Below are 23,498 nucleotides of genomic sequence, written 5' to 3'. Positions count from 1 at the left end.
GCCATTGTACTTGAAGAAGTAGCACCTCGTTCCTACAATGTACAGACAGAAGATGGGTTGGTTTTAAGAAGAAATTGTTGCGCACTTTTGAAACCAGAGAAGACTTTCACAAACGTGATGGATGACGAATCTACGTCAGAATCAACGTCAGCTGCAGTGTCAGATAGTTCAGCCGTTTCTGAGCATGAGAATGTCATGGAGAACATTGAATCTACAGGTTCTGAGCAGCAAGGTCAAACTTTGAGAAGATCAACCAAAGGCAGAAGAAAACCTGATCGACTCAATTTGTAGATTTGGACTATTTCTACATACTATGCTTACTGTTCTTGTACACATATATATATTTGTTAACCCAATTTTAAATTAAAAAAAAATTAATAGTGTTAGACTCACAGGCTAATGATATCACATGATAATATACTGATGATTATGTATTAATTTATTCCTTCAAAGGAAAGGGGATGCAGTGATATGGTTGTGTTGTAATTAACCGACTGACCACTAGGAGTCTCACTAGAATATCAGTGAATGTTAGAGTCAGGTGACACCTCAGACTGGCTGGAGGAAGCTGAAGAGAAGTTGCTTTTGCTTGATCTTATTGTTATTCATCTGTTGTTTTGTACATAGTTTACCCACAGTTAATGTTAATACATTGTTTATAGCTTCAGCTACAAGTGTTCTTGTAATCTAAATCAGGCCATCCAACAAGAACATTACAGCGACCTAAACAAACTGAGGGCTAGACTTATGCCCCTCAGTGGTACGAGGTCCTACCCTCAAAACCTACCAGCTAATCTGATTGGTCTGTGACTCTAGCCATGCCAGCAGTAAACTCAGTAGTGGTTGCTATCAGAACAGCAAGTAGGCCCGGGGAAGGAGGCCATGTTGACTGTACCCAGACAGGTAAGGATTTGACACTCTGGGGAGGGCGGGGACACGGTAGAGGGGGGGGGGGGGGGGTTGGATGGCGGTGGTTACAAGGAAGCCTGGGTGTTTGTTTTGGAGGTTAGGCAGGGAACTAGAAAGCGGGTGTCACATCTTGGGAGGGGATGACTGATGTGCAGAGGGCATCCTCTGAATGATGTACCCCTAATTCCTTCCTGCCTTTTCAATTAAGTTACATAAAAAACTGTATTCGCATTCCCACCTGCCTGGGGTATTGTGGCAGTAGAGGTCGATGTGGGCCTTAAGTGGTCAATAGTTGGCCACTTAAGAGCCTCAATAGGCCGGAGCATAGGCAGGCTACTGGGCACCTTATCCACCAACTGCCCTTCTGTATTAAGGACATTGGGTTGGGGGTGGACAGGAAGGCAGTGAGCTAGACACCCGGCCTATTTTTTTATGTGCATCCCGATCCCAAAGTCCAGCCCGTACCATAAAATCAAGCCCATAAAAGACTTAAGGGGCTTATCAGGCTAGATGCTGAGAAAATGTTAACCCGCCTCCACTGACAACACCTTAGTTGTTGCCATTGACCAGAAACCCAACTGGACCAGCATTATAAATAAATGTCTATAAGAACAAGCCAGGTGCTTGGAATTATGTGGTGTGTAACTCATCCCCTGACTCCCCAAAACCTGTCCACTATCTATAAGGCACAAGTCAGGAACATGGTGACAAGGATGTCAGGCAGGCTTTCAGGGAGCTAGGATGGAAGCTCAGAACTAGAACAAACAGAGTTGTTATCTCTGGGTTGTTGCCCGTGCCACGTGATAGTGAGATGAGGAATAGGGAGAGAGAGCATTTAAACACGTGGCTACAGGGATGGTGCAGGCAGGAGGGATTCAGATTTCTGGATAACTGGGGCTCTTTCTGGGGAAGGTGGGACCTCTACAGACAGGATGGTCTACATCTGAACCTGAGGGGCACAAATATCCTGGGGGGGAGATTTGTTAGTGCTCTTTGGGGAGGTTTAAACTAATGCAGCAGGGGCATGGGAACCTGGATTGTAGTTTTAGGGTAAGGGAGAATGAGAGTATAGAGGTCAGGAGCACAGATTTGACGTCGCAGGAGGGGGCCAGTGTTCAGGTAGGTGGTTTGAAGTGTGTCTACTTCAATGCCAGGAGTATACGAAACAAGGTAGGGGAACTGGCAGCATGGGTTGGTACCTGGGACTTCAATGTTGTGGCCATTTCGGAGACATGGATAGAGCAGGGACAGGAATGGATGTTGCAGGTTCCGGGGTTTAGGTGTTTTAGTAAGCTCAGAGAAGGAGGCAAAAGAGGGGGAGGTGTGGCGCTGCTAGTCAAGTGCAGTATTACGGTGGCGGAGAGGATGCTAGATGGGGACTCTTCTTCCGAGGTAGTATGGGCTGAAGTTAGAAACAGGAAAGGAGAGGTCACCCTGTTGGGAGTTTTTTATAGGCCTCCTAATAGTTCTAGGGATGTAGAGGAAAGGATGGCGAAGATGATTCTGGATAAGAGCGAAAGTAACAGGGTAGTTATTATGGGAGGCTTTAACTTTCCAAATATTGACTGGAAAAGATATAGTTCGAGTACAATAGATGGGTCGTTTTTTTGTACAGTGTGTGCAGGAGGGTTTCCTGAAACAATATGTTGACAGGCCAACAAGAGGCGAGGCCACATTGGATTTGGTTTAGGGTAATGAACCAGGCCAGGTGTTGGATTTGGAGGTAGGAGAGCACTTTGGGGACAGTGACCACAATTCGGTGACATTTACGTTAATGACGGAAAGGGATAAGTATACACCGCGGGGCAAGAGTTATAGCTGGGGGAAGGGCAATTATGATGCCATTAGACGTGACTTGGGGGGGGATAAGGTGGAGAAGTAGGCTGCAAGTGTTGGGCACACTGGATAAGTGGGGCTTGTTCAAGGATCAGCTACTGCGTGTTCTTGATAAGTACGTACCGGTCAGGCAGGGAGGAAGGCGTCGAGCGAGGGAACCGTGGTTTACCAAAGAAGTGGAATCTCTTGTTAAGAGGAAGAAGGAGGCCTATGTGAAGATGAGGTGTGAAGTTTCGGTTGGGGCGATGGAGAGTTACAAGGTAGCGAGGAAGGATCTAAAGAGAGAGCTAAGACGAGCAAGGAGGGGACATGAGAAGTATTTGGCAGGAAGGATCAAGGAAAACCCAAAAGCTTTCTATAGGTATGTCAGGAATAAGCGAATGACTAGGGAAAGAGTAGGACCAGTCAAGGACAGGGATGGGAAATTGTGTGTGGAGTCTGAAGAGATAGGCGAGATACTAAATGAATATTTTTCGTCAGTATTCACTCAGGAAAAAGATAATGTTGTGGAGGAGAATGCTGAGCCCCAGGCTAATAGAATAGATGGCATTGAGGTACGTAGGGAAGAGGTGTTGGCAATTCTGGACAGGCTGAAAATAGATAAGTCCCCGGGACCTGATGGGATTTATCCTAGGATTCTCTGGGAGGCCAGGGAAGAGATTGCTGGACCTTTGGCTTTGATTTTTATGTCATCATTGGCTACAGGAATAGTGCCAGAGGACTGGAGGACAGCAAATGTGGTCCCTTTGTTCAAAAAGGGGAGCAGAGACAACATCGGCAACTATAGACCGGTGAGCCTCACGTCTGTAGTGGGTAAAGTCTTGGAGGGGATTATAAGAGACAAGATTTATAATCATCTAGATAGGAATAATATGATCAGGGATAGTCAGCATGGCTTTGTGAAGGGTAGGTCATGCCTCACAAACCTTATTGAGTTCTTTGAGAAGGTGACTGAACAGGTAGATGAGGGTAGAGCAGTTGATGTGGTGTATATGGATTTCAGCAAAGCGTTTGATAAGGTTCCCCACGGTAGGCTATTGCAGAAAATACGGAGGCTGGGGATTGAGGGTGATTTAGAGATGTGGATCAGAAATTGGCTAGCTGAAAGAAGACAGAGGGTGGTGGTTGATGGGAAATGTTCAGAATGGAGTACAGTCACAAGTGGAGTACCACAAGGATCTGTTCTGGGGCCGTTGCTGTTTGTCATTTTTATCAATGACCTAGGGGAAGGCGCAGAAGGGTGGGTGAGTAAATTTGCAGACGATACTAAAGTCGGTGGTGTTGTCGATAGTGTGGAAGGATGTAGCAGGTTACAGAGGGATATAGATAAGCTGCAGAGCTGGGCTGAGAGGTGGCAAATGGAGTTTAATGTAGAGAAGTGTGAGGTGATTCACTTTGGAAGGAATAACAGGAATGCGGAATATTTGGCTAATGGTAAAGTTCTTGAAAGTGTGGATGAGCAGAGGGATCTAGGTGTCCATGTACATAGATCCCTGAAAGTTGCCACCCAGGTTGATAGGGTTGTGAAGAAGGCCTATGGAGTGTTGGCCTTTATTGGTAGAGGGATTGAGTTCCGGAGTCGGGAGGTCATGTTGCAGCTGTACAAAACTCTGGTACGGCCGCATTTGGAGTATTGCGTACAGTTCTGGTCACCGCATTATAGGAAGGACGTGGAGGCTTTGGAGCGGGTGCAGAGGAGATTTACCAGAATGTTGCCTGGTATGGAGGGAAAATCTTATGAGGAAAGGCTGATGGACTTGAGGTTGTTTTCGTTGGAGAGAAGAAGGTTAAGAGGAGACTTAATAGAGGCATACAAAATGATCAGGGGGTTGGATAGGGTGGACAGTGAGAGCCTTCTCCCGCGGATGGAAATGGCTGGCACGAGGGGACATCGCTTTAAACTGAGGGGTAATAGATATAGGACAGAGGTCAGAGGTAGGTTCTTTACGCAAAGAGTAGTGAGGCCGTGGAATGCCCTATCTGCTACAGTAGTGAACTCGCCAACTTTGAGGGCATTTAAAAGTTTATTGGATAAACATATGGATGATAATGGCATAGTGTAGGTTAGATGGCTTTTGTTTCGGTGCAACATCGTGGGCCGAAGGGCCTGTACTGCGCTGTATTGTTCGATGTTCTATGTTCTATGGTGGAATACTCTCCACTTTACTGGATGAGTGCAGCTCCAACAACACTCAGGGAGATCAATATAATCCCAAATGAAACAGCCCACTTGACCATCCACCAATTTAATCATTCGCTGCCTTTACCCCCGACACACAACGTTGGCAGTGTGTATCGTCTACACAACCCCTGTTATCTAGCAGAGGAGGATAGTAGGCTCATAGGAAGACCACTACCTGCAAATCCTCCTCCAAGACACATGACATATTAACTTGGACTGCGACTGTTCCTTCACTATCATTGGATCAAAATCCTGGGACTTCATTTGGAACAGCACTGAAGGTGTACCTGCTCCATATGGACTCCAGTGAATCAAGATGGTGGCTCACCAACACATTCCCAAGGGCAATTTGGGTTGGGCAATAAAGTCTGGCCTTGCCAGGATGCCCACATCCCATGCAATAATAAAAACTGACATTTGAGAAGTATTATCCCTTCAGAGCTTTCTGTTCAGGTGGCTGGGTCTGTTCAGAGTTGTGGTTATTTCTATTCAGGATTGTTGGGACTATTCAGGGGTGGAGGGTGATTCTGTTCTGAGGGGGATGGATCTGATTGGGAGTGGAGTGAGAGCAGAGGGATTTCTGATGGTTTTCAGCTTGAGAGACTGGGCAGGAATACATTTGCTCCTCTTGGCCCATAAGCTGGGCTGGGAAAATAGCTTACCTGAGGATCTGGCCATATTCACCTTCCTTGGCTGCCAGGTTTCCCAAGCTTACAGCCATAGATTTATACCACAGCTAAAATTTGAACTCCACAGCTTCATTGAAATATTTAAATTTGGGACCCTCCTCTGGAGAAGACGGAAGTGATGAAAAAGATGAAAATCGCTTATTGTCACAAGTAGGCTTCAAATTAAGTTACTGTGAAAAGCCCCTAGTTGCCACATTTCGGCGCCTGTTCGGGGAGGCTGTTACGGCAAGTCACTCGTTCCACAGCACACCTCCCTTATTCTAAAAGTGACCACATCAGGAGCAATTGTCCCATTATTGAATTTATAATCTTCTCGACCTCATTCTGACAGATTAAAACTCCCCCGGTGTCCCGAGCCACATTGTTCAGTCTTTCTCTCTTCATCACTGTAAACAAACTTTTCAAAAATGACATATTTACAAATCCACTAGCACTAACACAGAAGGCTAAATATTGATGACTGACTAATTGAATAAACAAGTATTAATGTTCTGTTCACTCAAGAGCTATACATGTTTGTGAAATGGAGGCTAAGTGTAGAATATGTATATGCCACACGAACACAATATATGAGTGATTTCCCAATGTGTGTTTTGCTGGTTCTTTATTGAAGCAGTTAAAAGGTACAGGAATGTGACTGGGTTTAAACACAAATAGCTTTCACCCAGAGGGGGTTTCATGCTGTCTGTTTGAGCTGGATTTGAACACCGAGTTTCACACTGAATATGAATCAACTGTGTCTATTTCTATCTGGTGTTACTGTCTCTGCATTATCACTTTCCCACATTTACGCAATAAGTGGATTGAAATTCATGCCTGTTGGTAGTAGAGTAAGAAGTCTTACAACACTAGGTTAAAGTCCAACAGGGTTGTTTCAAACTACATACAAACAATACAGGTAGAAATAGAGATACATCATTGAACGGAGGCTGATCGTCGCCCATAGAGAATGAAGAATGATTGTCCCGAGCGGCAATGGGAATCGTTGGGTGGTCAATGGAGGAATCGAGTCCGACTCATTACTGGGCCTGGCAGCGCCCGAGACGATAGATTTCGGGGAAATCTGTAATGAAAGGGGATTTCAATGAAGCGGCAATAATTGGACATTTCTGGTGTTCCTGCTTTTGTGAATCATCAGTCTGTGATTTCCACCCATTCATTATTATGGAGGGAGATCCAGAGGTTGACAACTGCTGAGGAAAACACAGCTGATGTATAATTTCAGGGACTTCTACCATCTATTTCCCACCATGATTAGGAAGATGGAAACATACATTCCATAAGTCACACTGACAGGAAGGGGAGTGGAGATCGGGAATTCTCCACCTGTTTGTCCCAGGGGTACACTGAAAATTTCAGAACTAAATTTGTGATACAGTATCCATTGGACTACTCACTCACTGGGCGCGATTCAACGGCCTCGTCGCACCTGACTTGGTGTCAGGATGAGGTTGTTGAATCTCGTGAGAGGCCTGGAACGAGATTCACGCTGCTCGAAATGTCTCGGAAGATTCAACAGAATCTCATGGCGCCTTGCGATCTGGATCTTGCTAGGCAGGATCCAGTTGCACATATTTAACTGAGCAGTTTACTGGTGCCCGGGATTCACAGGCCTTGCCAGCGGGCTATCAAGCGCCGTTTGTTACTGGTTCACAAAGACGTAAACCGGTCGTGATGGCACCTCCGGAGGTCTTGCTGGGAACATTGGGTGGTGCAGTGGGTCAGACACTTTCATGTGAGAGTGCCTTTAAGAAATGGATGTTTAAGCAATGTACCTTTAAGAAATGCAGTGATGTCAGAGTGTGGGTGGAGCTGGGTTTTAAATCAGCCATTTTCAAGATTTTAGTTTCAGTTTTGCTGAGAGCAGCTGAAAAGTGCCTGGCTGGTTTGCTGAGAGCTGCTTGGAAGGAGAAAGCCAGTTTGAGGAGAAAGCTGGGAGTGTGTTCTGCAAAGAGCTGCAAGAAGAAAACACAGAACTGGTCTGTGGATGTCTGCAAATCCAAAGACTATAAATATATTGAATGTAACCTCATGTCTGTTGTTAAAGGTGAAGTCTTTTGGATGTTTAAAGGAACATTTTGTGGGATTATTTAGTGCTGTATTAGTTTCGGGGTTATCGTTGAAGTAAGGGGTGTTAAGTGATCCAATGTTTATTTAAAAGGTTAAGTTGAGTTCATGGAATAAACATTGTTTTGTGTTAAAAACCACGTGTCCATAATTGTAATACCACACCTGGGGAACAAGCCGTGTGCTTCAAAAGCAGCAATCCATCAAAGGGGGAGGTTGGTTGAACTCCATGATACATTTTGGGGTTCTGAAAACACCTCGCCCATAACACACTGTCCTTTCACACTCTGGGAGTGGATGGGACAGTGGGTCAGACACTGTCCTTTCACACTCTGGGACTGGGTGGGACAGTGGGTCAGACACTGTCCTTTCACACTCTGGGAGTGGATGGGACAGTGGGTCAGACACTGTCCTTTCACACTCTGGGACTGGGTGGGACAGTGGGTCAGACACTGTCCTTTCACACTCTGGGACTGGGTGGGACAGTGGGTCAGACACTGTCCTTTCACACTCTGGGACTGGGTGGGACAGTGGGTCAGACACTGTCCTTTCACACTCTGGGACTGGGTGGGACAGTGGGTCAGACACTGTCCTTTCACACTCTGGGACTGGGTGGGACAGTGGGTCAGACACTGTCCTTTCACACTCTGGGACTGGGTGGGACAGTGGGTCAGACACTGTCCTTTCACACTCTGGGACTGGGTGGGACAGTGGGTCAGACACTGTCCTTTCACACTCTGGGATTGGGTGGGACAGTGGGTCAGACACTGTCCTTTCACACTCTGGGACTGGGTGCGACACTGGGTCAGACACTGTCCTTTCACACTCTGGGACTGGGTGGGACAGTGGATCAGACACTGTCCTTTCACACTCTGGGACTGGGTGCGACACTGGGTCAGACACTGTCCTTTCACACTCTGGGACTGGGTGGGACAGTGGGTCAGACACTGTCCTTTCACACTCTGGGACTGGGTGGGACAGTGGGTCAGACACTGTCCTTTCACACTCTGGTACTGGGTGGGACAGTGGGTCAGACACTGTCCTTTCACACTCTGGTACTGGGTGGGACAGTGGGTCAGAAACTGTCCTTGCACACTCTTGGATTGGGTGGGTGATGTACCTTCAATAACGACAGAAGATGAGTTGAGAGTGAAACTGTGGCTTTAATTAGCTTAAAGATACCTACTGGCAGCCGGCCCCAGACTGAAGGCAAGGCCGGAGGTTGGCCACCTTTATACCTGAGCCCGAGGGGAGGGGCCACAAGCGGAGCCAGCAGGGGCAAGCCCAGGCATGTTACACACAGCAGGTATAATACAATACAATGGTTTACCACATTCACCCCTTGTTAAAAAGGAATCCGGCGGGGGTGAAGTGCACGGGTTGAATTATATACCGAGTCTGTCGGGGGCTTTGACTTTCCGCTGTGACTGCCGCAGTCCCGGCTGTGCTGTGGATACTGGTGTCAGATGAAGTGTTGAGGCCAGCGTGTCCAGGAGCGTGTCGTCTTCTGCGTCACCAAGTAGATGAGTGCCTGGCGACGGACCCTGAGGCTCTGGCGTGCCATGCACTGGGACTAGCGGAGTATGCAGTGGCCCTGGTGCACAATGGGTAGCAATGGAGGGAGAAGGTGTAAGGTCGGGGATAGTGGTGATGGTCGCTGGGGAACCTGCAGGTGCCAAATCCCAAAGGGAGACTGTGTCCTCCCGCTCATCATGGTGTGCCACGTAGGCATATTGGGGGTTAGCATGGAGGAGACGGATCCTTTCAACCAGGGGATCCAACTTATGACTCCTCGCATGCTTCTGGAGGAAGACGGGCCCTGGGACCGTCAGCCAAGATGGGAACAAGACCCCTGAGGTGGACTTCCTGGGGAAGACAACCTTTCTCTCATGAGGGGTCACATTGGTGGCGGTAGACAGGAGCGACCGGATGGAGTGGAGTGTATCGGGAAGGACCTCCTGCTAGTGGGAGACAGGGAGACCTCTGGACCGTAGGGCAAGAAGGACGGCCTTCCAGACCGTCGCGTTCTCCCTCTCCACCTGTCCGTTCCCCCGGGGGTTGTAGCTGGTAGTCCTGCTTGATGCGATGCCCTTGGTAAGCAGGTACTGACGCAGCTCATCACTCATGAAGGAGGAACCCCGATCACTATGGATGGAGTTGGGGCAGTGCAGGGCCTTGAAGACTGTGGCAGAGGTCATATCAGGGCATGGGATGGCGAAAGGGAAACATGAGTACTCATCAATGATGTTGAGGAAGTACACGTTACGGTCAGTGGATGGGAGGGGCTCTTTGAAATCGACGCTGAGGCGCTCGATAGAAGTGTGGTTTGCACTCCGCGCAGGCCTGGCAGTCCCTGGTCATGGTCCTGACCTCCTCGATGGAGTAAGGCAGGTTGCGAGCATTAATAAAGTGGAAAAACCGGGTGACCCCCGGGTGACAGAGGTCATTGTTGACGGCCCGGAGTCGGTCTACTTGTGCGCTGGCACATGTACCGCGGGATAGGGCATCTGGGGGCTCATTGAGCTTCCCAGGTCGATTCAAGATACCATAATTATAGGTGGAGAGTTTGATCCTCCACCTTAGGATTTTGTCATTCTTGATCTTGCCCCGCTGTGTGTCATTGAACATGAAGGCGACCGACCGTTGGTCAGTGAGGAGAGTGAATCGCCTGCTGGCCAGGTAATGCCTCCAATGTCGCACAGCTTCCACAATGGCTTGGGCTTCCTTTTTGACAGAGGAGTAACGAATTTCGGAGCTCTGGAGGGTATGGGACAAGAAAGCCCCGGGCCTACCGCCTGGTTGAGGGTAGCGGCCAGGGCAATGTCGGATGCATCGCTCGCCACCTGGAACGGGATGGACTCGTCTACTGCGTGCATTGCGGCCTTGGCAATATCTGTTTTGATGCGGTTGAAGGCCAGGCGGGCCTCAGCTGTCAGGGGAAAAAGGGTGGATTTAATGAGTGGGCGGGCCTTGTCCGCATAATTGGGGACCCACTCGGCATAGTCGGAAAAGAACCCCAGGCATCTCTTCAGGGCCTTGAGGCAGTGGGGAAGGGGAAGTTCCAGAAGGGGGCGCATGCGGTTGGGGTCGGGCCCTAGGACTCCATTTTCCACAACGTAGCCAAGGATGGCTAGACGAGTTGTGCGGAAAACGCATTTCTCCTTATTGTACGTGAGGTTAAGTAGCTTGGCTGTGTGGAGGAATTTTTTGAGGTTAGCGTCATGGTCCTGGTCCATGGTCATGGCCGCAGATGGTGACATTATCCAGATACGGGAACGTGGCCCGCAGCTCGTACTGGGCGACCATTCGGTCCATCTCCCGTTGGAAGACCGAGACCCCATTGGTGACGCCGAAGGGGACCCTGAGGAAGTGATAGAGGCGGCCATCTGCCTCGAAGGCAGTGTATTGGTGGTCCTCCGGGCAGATAGGGAGCTGGTGGTATGCGGACTTCAGATCAATGTTGGAAAAGACTCGATACTGCGCAATCTGATTGACCATGTCAGATATGCGGGGGAGGGGGTACGCATCGAGCTGCGTGTACCGGTCGATAGTCTGACTGTAGTCGATGAACAACCGATGCTTCTCCCAGTCTTGATGACCACCACTTGGGCTCTCCAGGGGCTTGTACTGGCCTCTATGATCCCTTCCCGCAGGAGTCGCTGGACCTCCAACCTGATAAAGGCCGTGTCCCGAGCACTGTATCATCTGCTCCTAGTGGCGACGGGCTTACAGTCCGGGGTGAGGTTAGCGAAGAGCGGGGGTGGGGCGACCTTAAGGGTTGAGAGGCTACAGATGGTGAGGGGGGTAGGGGTCCATTGAACTCCAAGGTAACACTTCTGAGATGGCACTGGAAATCGAGCCCCAGTAGCACGGCAGTGCAGAGTTGTGGGAGGACGTAGAGTTTGAAGTGTTTGTACTCAACGCCCCATACTGTAAGGGTTGCAACTCAGTACCCATGGACTTCCACGGTATGCGATTCGGAAGCCAGGGAGATTTTCTGGGTCGCGGGTAAGATTGGGAGGGAACAGCGTTGTACCGTATCTGAATGAACGAAACTCTCTGTGCTCCCGGAGTCGAAAAGGCAGGGTGTCCCGTGGCTGTTGATCCGGACGGCCATCATGGAGTTGGCGAGGTGATGCGGTCGAGACTGGTTGAGAGTGATGGAGGCGAGTTGCGGAAGGTGGGCGGGCTGATTGATGGTAGCGGAGGCCAGCTTACGATCGGGTGAGCAGGGGTTCTGGGAAGCGGCGGGGTGATTTAAAGATGGCGGCCCCCAGGGGTTGCACGTGGCGAGTGGCGGTGAAGATGGTGGCCACCACGGGCTACACGCAGCGCTGCTGGGTTTAAAAACAGGACGGGCCTGGCAGACTTTAGCGAAATGGCCCTTCTTTCCGCACCCGTTGCAGGTCGCACTCCTCGCTGGGCAGCGATGTCTGGGGTGCTTACCCTGGCCACAGAAGTAGCACTTTGGGGCTGTGGAATTGTTGGGTTGCTGTGTTGCACAGGCTTGCAGTGCCCCCGGGTCGGGTGATGGCGGCACCCATGACGTCCACGAGGGTGCCGCGTGGTCGGAGGTGTAGGCACCATGTTGTGGAAGGCCACTTCTAACGAGTCCGAAAGCTGTCCTGTATCTTGGAGGTCGAGTGTACCCCTTTCTAGTAGGCGCTGGCGGGTGTAATTTGATTTTATGCCTGCGACATAGGCATCCCGAATCAACAATTCTGTGTGCTCGACAACCGATACCGCTTTACAATTGCAGTTCCGGCCGAGTAATGCGCTCAGAAATTCAGCTTGCAATTCTCCGGGACGCTGTCGCCTCATGGCAAGGAGATGCCTAGTGTGCACCTCATTGACTTTCCTGACATACTGTCCTTTCAATACCATTATCGCATCCGTGTACAAGGCAGCATCCCTGATAATAAGGTACACTTGCGGGCTCACCCGGGAGTTGAGAATTCGCAGCTTGTGGGTCTTGGCAACAGCGATGGCGGAGGATTCGATGTAGGATTCGAAGCAGCGTAGCCAGTGTTTGAACATGATAGTGGCGTCGGCTGCTTGGGGGTCCAGCTCCAGGTGATCGGGTTTGAGTGAATGGTCCATCTTCAAACTTTAAGCTAATTACATTGATATACCATCAATAATGACAGAAGATGAGTTGAGAGTGAAACTGTGGCTTTAATTAGCTTAAAGATACCTGCTGGCAGCCGGCCCCAGACTCAAGGCAGGGCCGGAGGTTGGCCACCTTTATCCCTGAGCCCGAGGGGAGGAGCCACAGGCGGAGCCAGCAGGGGCAAGCCCAGGCATGTTACATATAGCAGGTATAATACAATACAGTGGTTTACCACAGTGGGTTGGAACTGTCCTTTCACACTCTGGGACTGGATGTGGCAGTGGGTCAGGAATTGTCCTTCTTTCTTTAAAATCCAGCTGCACCCTGACCTCTGGCATCTATGTGCTGTGATTATGCCTCTGAAACACCTCTGAATATTTTTTCTGTCGGTGCTGAATAATTACAAACCTATTTCCCTCTATAAGGTCCCTTTGATTCACCTCCTTCAGAGGCTAAATATACTTAGTTTCATAAAAACATCGGACTTAAGGCTGAATGGCCTACTCTCGGTCCTTTGAGCCTGCTTCGCCATTCAGTAAGATCATGGTTGATCTGGTTGTAATCAACTCCACTTTGCCCCTATTTCCCCTCCCCATAACCCTTGACACCCTTGTCTACCAACAATCTGATAAGTCAGTCTCATAAGTGGAACAGCCGCAAGAAGCTGCCGCTTAAATTCTGCACAGTCCTTTGTTGTTTTAGTTTCATTTACCGGGAGGTTCACAGGTGTAGAGGCCTTCCATTGCTGTGACGTATCCTTCACCCAGTAATTGTGTGAAATCTGCGGTGGGCACTTCAATCAGACTTTGAGTCGAATCTGAAAACAAGAGCCGCCTGCCATGAAACCTGGTTGAGTCGAACAATGCAAACTCATCCTCTTCAGATCCACCACGGCCGTGTTTGACCTGCATTAGGGAACAAGTGATTTCTGTTGATGAAAGAAAACATACTCCCGTGGTCTGCACATATACGTCTTCTATCATCGGGACATGGCGAGACAGTGTTGGGCATCGATACCGTACTCAGTTAGCCTAGAGGAGGGCTGGGCACTCTTTCTTGGCTGGGGGCATGTCCTAAATTGTACGGAAATTGTATGGTGGGCCATGTGCCCCACGGAACATCATGGGCGAGATTCTCCGTCCCACCAGCCCCATTTTCCGGAACGGGGCACCCGCGCCGGTGGCTGGATTCTCGGCCCCGGCAGCTGTCCAATGGGGCTTCCCATTGTGGCCATCCCACGCCGTCGGGAAACCCGCGGGCGTGGGTGCGCTGCCGGCAAAGCGGAGGATCCCGCCGACAGAGAATCCCGCAGCTTAAAGGAGACGCTACCAATTGCATCTGTAATCTTTCTAAAGCTGTTGGGGACCACATTCCAATTTTCAATTTCCTCACGGTACAGAACCCTAAAACCACACACTCTTCATTTTCTATCAAGTTCATCATCTGTAATCTATCTAACTTTAGCTGCACCTCTGGCAGGAACAGAAAATGCTTTTTCAACCGGGATGCCCATCTCAAAATGGTAAATAAATCTTTGATGGTTCCCAAAGCATCTGCATAGCCACATGGCAGCAAAAACAGTATTTGTTGTTCTGATCAAATGCAGTTTATGGGTCAGATTTCACTGGATGCTCCATTCTCTGCCCTCTGAAAGGCCTGAGCACCCAAAGCTCAGCTGACCCACAACAATATTATGTTGAGAACAGCGCCAATTGAATCAGAGAGGAACTTCAACACACGCCTGGGAGGAAATCATAGAATCATAGAATTTACAGAGCAGAAGGAGGCCATTCGGCCCATCAAGTCTGCACCAGCTCTTGGAAAGAGCACCCTACCCAAGGTTAACACCTCCCCCTATCCCCATAACCCAGTAACCCCATCCAACACTAAGGGCAATTTTGGACACTAAGGGCAATTTATCATGGCCAATCCACCTAACATGCACATCTTTGGACTGTGGGAGGAAACCGGAGCACCCGGAGGAAACCCACGCACACACGGGGAGAACGTGCAGACTCCACACAGACAGTGACCCAAGCCGGAATCGAACCTGGGACCCTGGAGCTGTGAAGCAATTGTGCTATCCACAATGCTACCGTGCTGCCCGTAATCACTGCCCTAAAGATCAGCTGGCCAATCTGATTAGCCGGTAGCTCTGTGAGCCCTGCAGTGCCAGGTTTGAGGGTTGACCATGACTGAGATTAGAGGCAGTCCCCAAGGAAGAACACTCATGGCGCCTGGACTTAAAGGCAAGTCTGGGACTTTGGAGAGGTCTGGCTGGCAGATCCCAGCAAAGGAGAGGAGACGAGCAGGGGATGGGTTTGAGGGACCAGGGACTGAGGGTTAAATGAGCTGTATGATCTTTGAGGGCTTTCCATTGCCCCCAAAGGAGATACCCCATTTCCTATCTGATTGATGGGCTACCCATCTTGCCTCCACCTTCCCCTGTCATGGCCTAAATAGGCCTAAGGGCAGGTGGTCTGTACAATTCCTTTCCCACCCACCGTAATATGGCAGAGAGGTCGGGGTGGGCGAGAAGTGGTAAGGCCTTCCAATGTCGACTGGGGGCCCAGAAAATCCAGCCCCATGGGTACTTAAAGCAATGATCCAGAATTAAATGGAGAAGAGATTGAATGACCTTTGAATCTTTGGGTTCACACCTATTGTCTTGCAGCCCCAATCCATACCCAAGAGCTTCTCACTGATTCCAGTTCTGGTCTGCCCTGTGCTAGCACAACCGTTGTGGACATATAGTTTGATATAAACTTTCAGTCGGCAGGCAAAGCAGTCCTCCAGCACAGCCTCCCTGGGAAATATTCCAAGCCGGTATCCCCGACTGCCACTTGCACTCCACACTGTTTCCATCTTCGTAAAACTCAGGAAGGGGTGTCTGTACCCATCCTTGGACTTTCTTTCTGCCCGTCCAACACGATTTGTTCCCGGATTAAATTCACGTGGGAACATTGACATCTGAGGGGAGCAGCATTCTAAATTTGTCTGCATTCTAAAGTTGCTGTTGATGGATTAAGAGAGCTGCAAAATCAGTTTCCAAGAGGCGATGGAAAGACTTTTTCTGGGTTTCTGGGCTGGAAATAGAGGATCTCCCAGTCCCTGAACCTTGATGGATTCCAGAAGATGTCGCACAAAGGCTCAGTTGCAAGGAAAGGCTTTTATGGGCTCCTCAGGAAATGGCCACCACTCCCATTGCTGAACCTACCTGAAAAACAAATCTTCCAGTGGTTCTTTGACCCTGTGGCACAGTTGTGGCACAGATGAAAAGTTCCTCCCAGCCATAGTTTCCTACCCCTTACCGAGAGGAACCCAGAAGATACACCTCTCCCACACTTTGTTGGCCGGAATTGGATCTTTCTCCAGTTTTCAAACTTGTCTGCTTCTGAGGCTGGAGAATGGAAATGGGTGTCATACTTAAATAAACCGCAATGCAATATTATTCAGGGTTAAGAATGAGGTAATTATTTTCTCCACCAGATGAGAGATATACCCGGTCCGAGTATAGCAATGGTAGGCCTCCCTCGGCACTGCCTCAAACTTTCTCGAGGGAGGTGCAGCACAGCTGGTTAACCTCCCTCCACGCCCTCCCAGGTTAAGGGACAGTAGTTACAGAGTAAAGCATCCTCTAAAACTCTTCCACCAAACACCACATCAACCTGAAACACTTGTAATGAGAATGACACTGATTGCAGTCGACCACTGAACACTCAGAATGTGCACATGCAGACCCCCCCCACCCACAAAAAATGTCACTGGGTGCAGGTAAACCCCAAATACTCACTTGTTGCTCTTTTAAAAACTGAATCACTTGATCTCTCTTCTCTGGACGGGACGCAACAGTTCGAGCTGGTACTTGCGCCAAGTGACACGTCTTATAGTCTGTCACTGGGGCCTGAGTTCCATTTACACACAGTAGCCTGAAATCTCTGGACCTGAGACCTGCCGCCCATTTCTCCTGTGAATTACCTTGGAGGAGAAACATTGATTGATTTAATGTACAGAGCAGTGGCTCACCTGCATTGCATGTTAATCCACATGACATGATTCTGTCACATCACAGTTTGATTCTCTTCTTCATGTCACATGAAACAGAACAACTCTGGAAAGAGACCCCATGTTTGTGCTAAATCCCCAACAAAAAGGCTTCAGAATGGGTAGGTATAAAATAAGAAACATTCCCAAGTTATTGTTCACCTTTGAGAGTAAATCGAAGCAGGAGTGAGTTTGAGGCTGAATAAAACACGAGGGGCTGGATTCTCTGCCCCGTCGCCGAAAGCGATTTCGGCTTCGGGGTGTAGAGAATCCAGTTTCCCGCCTGAAACCGGGGCCGGCGCCGATTCAGCGATTCTCCGCCACCCGAAAAGCGGCGTGCTCAGGTAGTAGGCCGCGCTGATTATCTACCACCTGAGGCCATTTCCCGAGGCCCGCCCGCTATTCTCTGCCTCCGAACAGCCGAATTCCCGATGGCGTGGCCCACTCATGGTCCTGACGTTTGGCATTCTCGCGAGGCTGTTGCGGACTCAGTCCACGGCCGCCACAGTCGGGGGCGGGCCGATCGGAGGGCAGGTGGGGGCTCATTCGGGACTGGGTTATTTTTGAGCGGGCTGTCCGGGTCGGGCGTGCGGCCGATCGGGGGCACTATTTCCGCGGTCCAGCTCCGCGGTCTGAGTCCGGCATGGAGCACGGCCCGGCCGGTGGAGGCCCATGCGCATGCGCGGCCTCTGACCCGGAAGTGCGGGGGGCCGTATCAGCAGCTGGAGCTGCGAGCTCCACGACAGCTGCCTGCTGGTCTCCTGCAAGGCTGTGAATCTGTGGCCTTTTGACTCCAATTTTTCTGGCGTAAAAGACCACAGTTTTCACGACGGCGTGGGGACATAGTCCCTGAAACGGAGAATCCAGCCCCAGATCCCAGAAAATAGTTCTGAATTAGGAGGAGCTAATAATCAGTCCACCCAGCTCACTCAACCAGAATACAGATGGAGATGAGATTTGTTGTGATGGTAACATGGAAAGGATAATAGTGAATTAGCTCCTTTGCTTCACACTGTGCCTGCTTTCCATCCCCAATAACGGCACGGGTGAATTTCGCCTCCCATGTCTGTTGAATGAATCTAATATTTTCCCTCATTATTCTCATCAGAACTCAGTTCTCTTCCAAACCCATACCCTGCTTTATCAGCATCACATTAGGTGTCCGGCAATAATTGCTGTTGAAGTGTCTAGGGTGGGATTTGAAACCACTGTAAATCCAGGTCTGTCTGGAGAGACAGAGTGCTACCATTGAGGCAATGCCATTATTTGTTGAGTTCTTAAGGTCACATCATTTGCATATTCATGTTTATAAATTGTCCAATAGCTTTCCTGGAGCTTACCTTTAGTGGTCACAGACGAGTCCGATAAAAGAGTTCAACAAAGTAAGCTGCATAGAAGCACAATTCAAGTCCCGCCCGGGACTGCACACAACAGCACGGCTCCTACCTGGGCCGGCTTTGTCCCAAGTCCAATATCCCACTGTTGGGTCTCCGCCCCTCAGCAGGTGAGCTCGCCCTCCACGAGGCTCATGGGAAGATTAATCGGTTCATCCCCATGGGTCACATGGGGGTTATAACATTACCACTGACATGCACCGGGACCATTGGAGTTAATCCATTCCAGGGTTTAGAAGGATAAATCTATCAACTAATGGTACAATTCTAACGGGGTACAGGGACAGAGACCTGGACGTGCACAAGCACAAATCGTTGAAGGCAAAACAGGAAGTGCTTAAAAAGGCCAACGTTATTCTGGATTTTATAGAGGGTTAGAGTACAAAAACAAAGAAATTATGATAAATCTTTGTAGAACACTAGTTTGGCCTGAACTGGAGTATTGTGTCTAATTCGGGGCCCAATATTTTAGGAAGGATGTGAAGGATTAGGAAAGGGTTCAGAAAAGATTGCTGAAAATGGTTCGAGGGATGAGGGGCTTCAATCGTGTGGGTAGATTCGGGAAGCTGGACTTTGTGGGGGTTTGAATGCGATATTCATAATAATGAGGGATCTAGAGAGAGAGGAGATTGGGAGAAACGGCTCCACTTTCTGGAAGGATCAAGAAGCAGATTTAGGATGAATGGCAAAAAAACAATGAGGAAAAGCTTTTTGACGCAACAAGTAGTTAGGATGTGGAATGCACTGCCTGAGAGTGTGATGGAAGCAGATTTAAACAGGGCTTTTAAAAGGGACCAGACAGGGTTTGTGAAGGGGAGGCAGTTGAACGCGAATGTGCGGAGGCTTTTGAACGTTATCATGATGCCGGCGAGGGAGGGGGAGGCGGAGATAGTGGTGGCGATGGACGCTGAGAAAGCCTTCGATAGGGTAGAGTGGGGGTACCTGTGGGAGGTGCTGAAGAGGTTCGGGTTTGGGGAGGGGTTTGTCAGGTGGGTTAGGCTGTTGTATGAGGTCCCGATGGCGAGTGTGGCCACAAATAGGAGGAGGTCCAAGGATTTTCGGTTGCACCGAGGGACGAGACAGGGGTGTCCCCTGTCCCCCCTGCTCTTCGCACTGGCGATTGAACGCCTGGTTATGGCACTGAGAGAGTCGAGGAACTGGAGGGGGTTGGTGCAGGGTGGGGAGGAGCATAGGGTGTCACTTTATGCGGACGACCTGCTGCTGTATGTGGCGGACCCGGTGGGAGGAATGCCAGAGGTAATGAGGATCCTTAGGGAATTTGGGGACTTTTCGGGGTACAAGCTCAACATGGGGAAGAGCGAGCTGTTCGTGGTTCACCCAGGGGACCAGGAGAGGGGGATTGGCGAGCTCCCACTAAAAAGGGCGGAAAGGAGCTTCAGGTATTTGGGGGTCCAGGTGGCCAGGAGCTGGGGGGCCCTGCATAGGCTTAATTTTACAAGGCTGGTGGAGCAAATGGAGGAGGAGTTCAAGAGGTGGGACGCGTTGTCGCTGTCCGTGGCGGGTAGGGTACCGTCAGTCAAAATGACGGTGCTCCCAAGGTTTTTGTTCCTGTTCTAGTGCCTCCCCGTGTTTATCCCGAAGGCTTTTTTTAGGCGGATTAACAGGAGTATAATGGGGTTTGTGTGGGTGCAAGGGACTCCGAGGGTGAGAAGGGTGTTCCTGGAGCGGAGTAGAGATAGGGGGGACTGGCGCTGCCCAACCTCTGTGGGTACTACTGGGCCGCCAATGCGACAATGGTTCGCAAGTGGGTGATGGAGCGGGAGGGGGCTGCATGGAAGAGGTTGGAGATGGCGTCTTGTGTGGGTACAAGTCTGGGGGCGCTGGCAACGGCGCCGCTGCCGCTCCCTCCAAGGAGGTATACCACGAGCCCGATGGTGGTGGCTGCCCTCAAAATTTGGGGGCAGTGGAGGCGGCATAGGGGGGAAGTTGGGGCCTCAGCGTGGACCCCAATACGGGGGAACCACCGGTTCACCCCAGTGAGAACAGGTGGAGGGTTTTCGAGGTGGCACAGGGCAGGGATACGAAAGTTGGGGGATCTGTTTGTGGACGGGAAGTTCGCAAGCCTAGGTGAGCTGGAGGAGAAGTACGGGCTCCCCCGGGGAACACCTTCAGGTACTTACAGGTAAGGGCGTTTGCCAGACGGCAGGTGGTGGAATTCCTGCGGCTACTGCCGCACACAGTACAGGACAGGATGCTCTCGGGGGGGTGGGTGGGAGTGGGGAAGATTTCGGAAACTTACCAGGTGATGCAGGAGGAGGAGGAGGCCTCGGTGGTGGAGGTGAAAGGTAAGTGGGAGGAGGAGTTGGGAGAGGAGATTGAGGAAGGGACGTGGGCAGATGCCCTAGGGAGGGTGAACTCTTCCTCATCGTGCGCGAGGCTCAGCCTCATACAGTTTAAGGTGCTGCACAGGGCACACATGACCGGGACAAGGATGAGCCGGTTTTTTTGGGGGTGAGGACAGGTGTGTTAGGTGCTCAGGGAGCCCAGCAAATCACACCCATATGTTCTGGGCATGCCCAGCGCTGGGGGAATTTTGGAAGGGCGTAGCGAGGACAATGTCGAGGGTGGTAGGATCCAGGGTTAAACCGGGCTGGGGGCTCGCAATATTTGGGGTGGCAGATGAGCCGGGAGTGCAGGAGGCGAAAGAGGCCAGTATTCTGGCCTTTACGTCCCTGGTAGCCCGGCGAAGGATTCTTCTTCAGTGGAAGGATGCGAGGCCCCCCAAGCGTGGAATCCTGGATCAGCGATATGGCGGGGTTCATAAAATTGGAGAGGGTGAAGTTCGCCTTGAGAGGGTCGGTACAAGGGTTCTTTAGGCGATGGCAACCGTTCTTAGACTTCCTGGCAAAACGGTAGACATTGGTCAATGGCAGCAGCAACTCGGGGGTGGGGTTTACTTTATTTTTGTTTTTGTTATTTACACTGGAGGGTCTGAGGGGGTGTATATACCTGTTGTGTTAAGTCGGGGTGTTAATGTTAATTTATTATTTATGTACAGAAGGGAGGGGGGTATGGAGGGTTGCTTTTCTAGACTGTGTTTTGTACTTAACCCTGTTGGGTTCTTTTTTCATTTTGATATTTTATGAAAACCTGAATAAAAATTATTTTTTAAAAAAAGGAATGGATCGCGCATGCGCAGGTCGCCTTTCCTGTACTTTACGCTCTTTTTGCAATTGCGCATGCGCGGCTTCTCGCGCATACGCGAAACACTCTTTTGCCTTACGCTTCTTTTGGGGAACTGCACATGTGCGGCTCCTTTCCCAAGATGGCTGCCAATCAATACTGCCGTTTTCAGCATTTGCAGGCCTACCTTCGCCTCATGGTGAGTATTGGCGCCTCTTTTACCGTTCTCTCTTTTGTTTTCCTCGCAGTATTTATGAAACTTTTTCAGGACTGTCTGGAGATCTCTCTTGTCTTGCCCTTTGGAGTATTTGAAGGTCTTGAAGATTTCTGCTACACTTGCACTGGCAATTGTGAGCAGAAGCTTTATTTTCTCTGCATCCGCCACACCATCTAGGTCGGACGCTACCAGGTAGATATGTGTATTTGCATTAACCCCTTGGTATTTACAGTGATGCATATCATCACAGGTCCACAAAGCAAAAGAGATCATAGAATCATAGAATCCCCAAATGCCACTTGGCCCATCATGTCTGCGCCAACCCACTGAAGGAGCATCCCACGCCCTACCCCCGTAACCCCACCTAACCTTTGAACACTAAGGGGAAATTTAGCCTGGCCAATCCACCTAACCTGCACACCTTTGGACTATGGGAGGAAACCATAGCACACGGAGGAAACCCACGCAGACACGGGGAGAATGTGCTAACTCCACACAGATAGTCACCCAAGGTCGGATTCAAACACGGGTCCCTAGCATTGTGAGTCAGCAGGCATAACCACTGTACCACCTTGCCACCCCAATTGAAAATTAAAGATATAAAAATTAAAAATAGAGTTAAGGTATTTAGGACAGGTATCATGAAGTATTTTGATGCGCTGTGGAACTCTAGAACTCATTCCCCCACAAAGTGAATGGTAAGTCAGTCAGAACTTTCAAGATAGATTGGGTGAAATTTAGTTACAGCAATGTACTCAGGCAATTAGCTGGCCAGCCTTGGGCCTCCCACGTGATTAAGGCTCATCGAGGGCAGAAATCCTGTTCCCAAGCGCAGCTGACCAATCAAAGGCCCTACCCAAAGGATAAATGCAGTAGCCCTGGAGACAAGTGAGGTGCCAGCTGAGGTCGTGGGCAGGGAGATCACCAGCAAGTGGTTGGGTGGGGTGGAAGAATGGCCAGAGGAGGGGTGGTTTCCGCAGCACCCCTTCCCTTTCCTGAGTCCCTCGATTGGGCAATGAGTGCCTGTGAATGAGGCGGCAGGCAAACCCAACAGGGTTTGTTGGGTGGTCTTTGGGATCCACAGGAGACTGTGCGATTCCTGTTCAAACCCTGAACCATCACTAAATTCCAGTTGGCTCAGGGACATTCGGCTTTAAATGTCATTTTTCAATCTCATTGACACCTTGCTGCCAGTGGGCAGGATTTCCCTGTCTGGTCCTTCCCGCTCCCGATCCGGGATTAGGATGCAGGTACATCTACCCAATTCTCCTGGTTTCCCTGCCATCATTCTCTGGCATACTCCATTAAATTCAGCAAATCAAATTTTGTTGGATAAAGGTATTAAAGGATGTGGAAAAATGCAGGTCAAATGGAGGTCAAGGAATGTTCAGCCATGATATGACAGAATGATGGAACAGGTTTGAAGGGCTAAGAACCTATGGTTCCATCAAATAATCAACATGAACAAAATTGGATAGCCAAACAGAAGGTTCATGCATTGAATGACCAGATGTAGTTAGTTGTACAGGCTGGGACCAAGAACTCATACATACCATCAGTATTCTCAAAGACTGTTGTATGTCTGATGAAAGTTACGTCACCCTTCTCCGCCAGGCACCTGAAATAAATCCCCAAAATATCTTTAAAACATGGATTTTGTTTGGTTCTGACTCTAGACAGTGGGGTTGTGGCTATGTTATCCAGTGAAAAAGGTTCAATGAAGAAACTATCTGATTGTCAGGAAAACCCAACTAGGTCACTGATGTCCTTTAGGGATGGAAATCTGTCAACTCTACCTCTGTATGTGACTCCCGTCCCACACTAACCGCTTATAACCGCCCCCTGAAGCAAACCATGCAGTGATATGAAAGTCTGGACAAAGAGGAATGGGCTTTGCTCGTAAAGG

The 23,498-nt window shown here is 49.8% G+C and overlaps 1 protein-coding gene across 1 annotated transcript in view; it reads right to left on the bottom strand.

Annotated features, from left to right (window-relative positions):
• Positions 1-6,203: 6,203 nt before the first annotated feature.
• The window catches only part of LOC140390006 (serotransferrin-B-like), a 139,461-nt gene continuing 122,166 nt past the window's right edge, over positions 6,204-23,498 (bottom strand). Inside the window, exons 7-10 of the mRNA XM_072474772.1 lie at positions 23,146-23,210; positions 16,587-16,771; positions 13,506-13,698; positions 6,204-6,679 (exon numbers count right to left, since the gene is read on the bottom strand). Of these exons, the coding sequence (XP_072330873.1) occupies positions 6,636-6,679; positions 13,506-13,698; positions 16,587-16,771; positions 23,146-23,210 (487 nt within the window). The 3' untranslated portion in view covers positions 6,204-6,635. The remainder of the gene's footprint in view (positions 6,680-13,505; positions 13,699-16,586; positions 16,772-23,145; positions 23,211-23,498) is intronic.

Source organism: Scyliorhinus torazame, chromosome 14, assembly GCF_047496885.1.
Source record: "Scyliorhinus torazame isolate Kashiwa2021f chromosome 14, sScyTor2.1, whole genome shotgun sequence".
Taxonomy (NCBI): domain Eukaryota; kingdom Metazoa; phylum Chordata; class Chondrichthyes; order Carcharhiniformes; family Scyliorhinidae; genus Scyliorhinus; species Scyliorhinus torazame.
The sequence above is the reverse complement of the archived record's forward strand: the minus strand, read 5'-3'. Positions and strand labels throughout refer to the sequence as shown.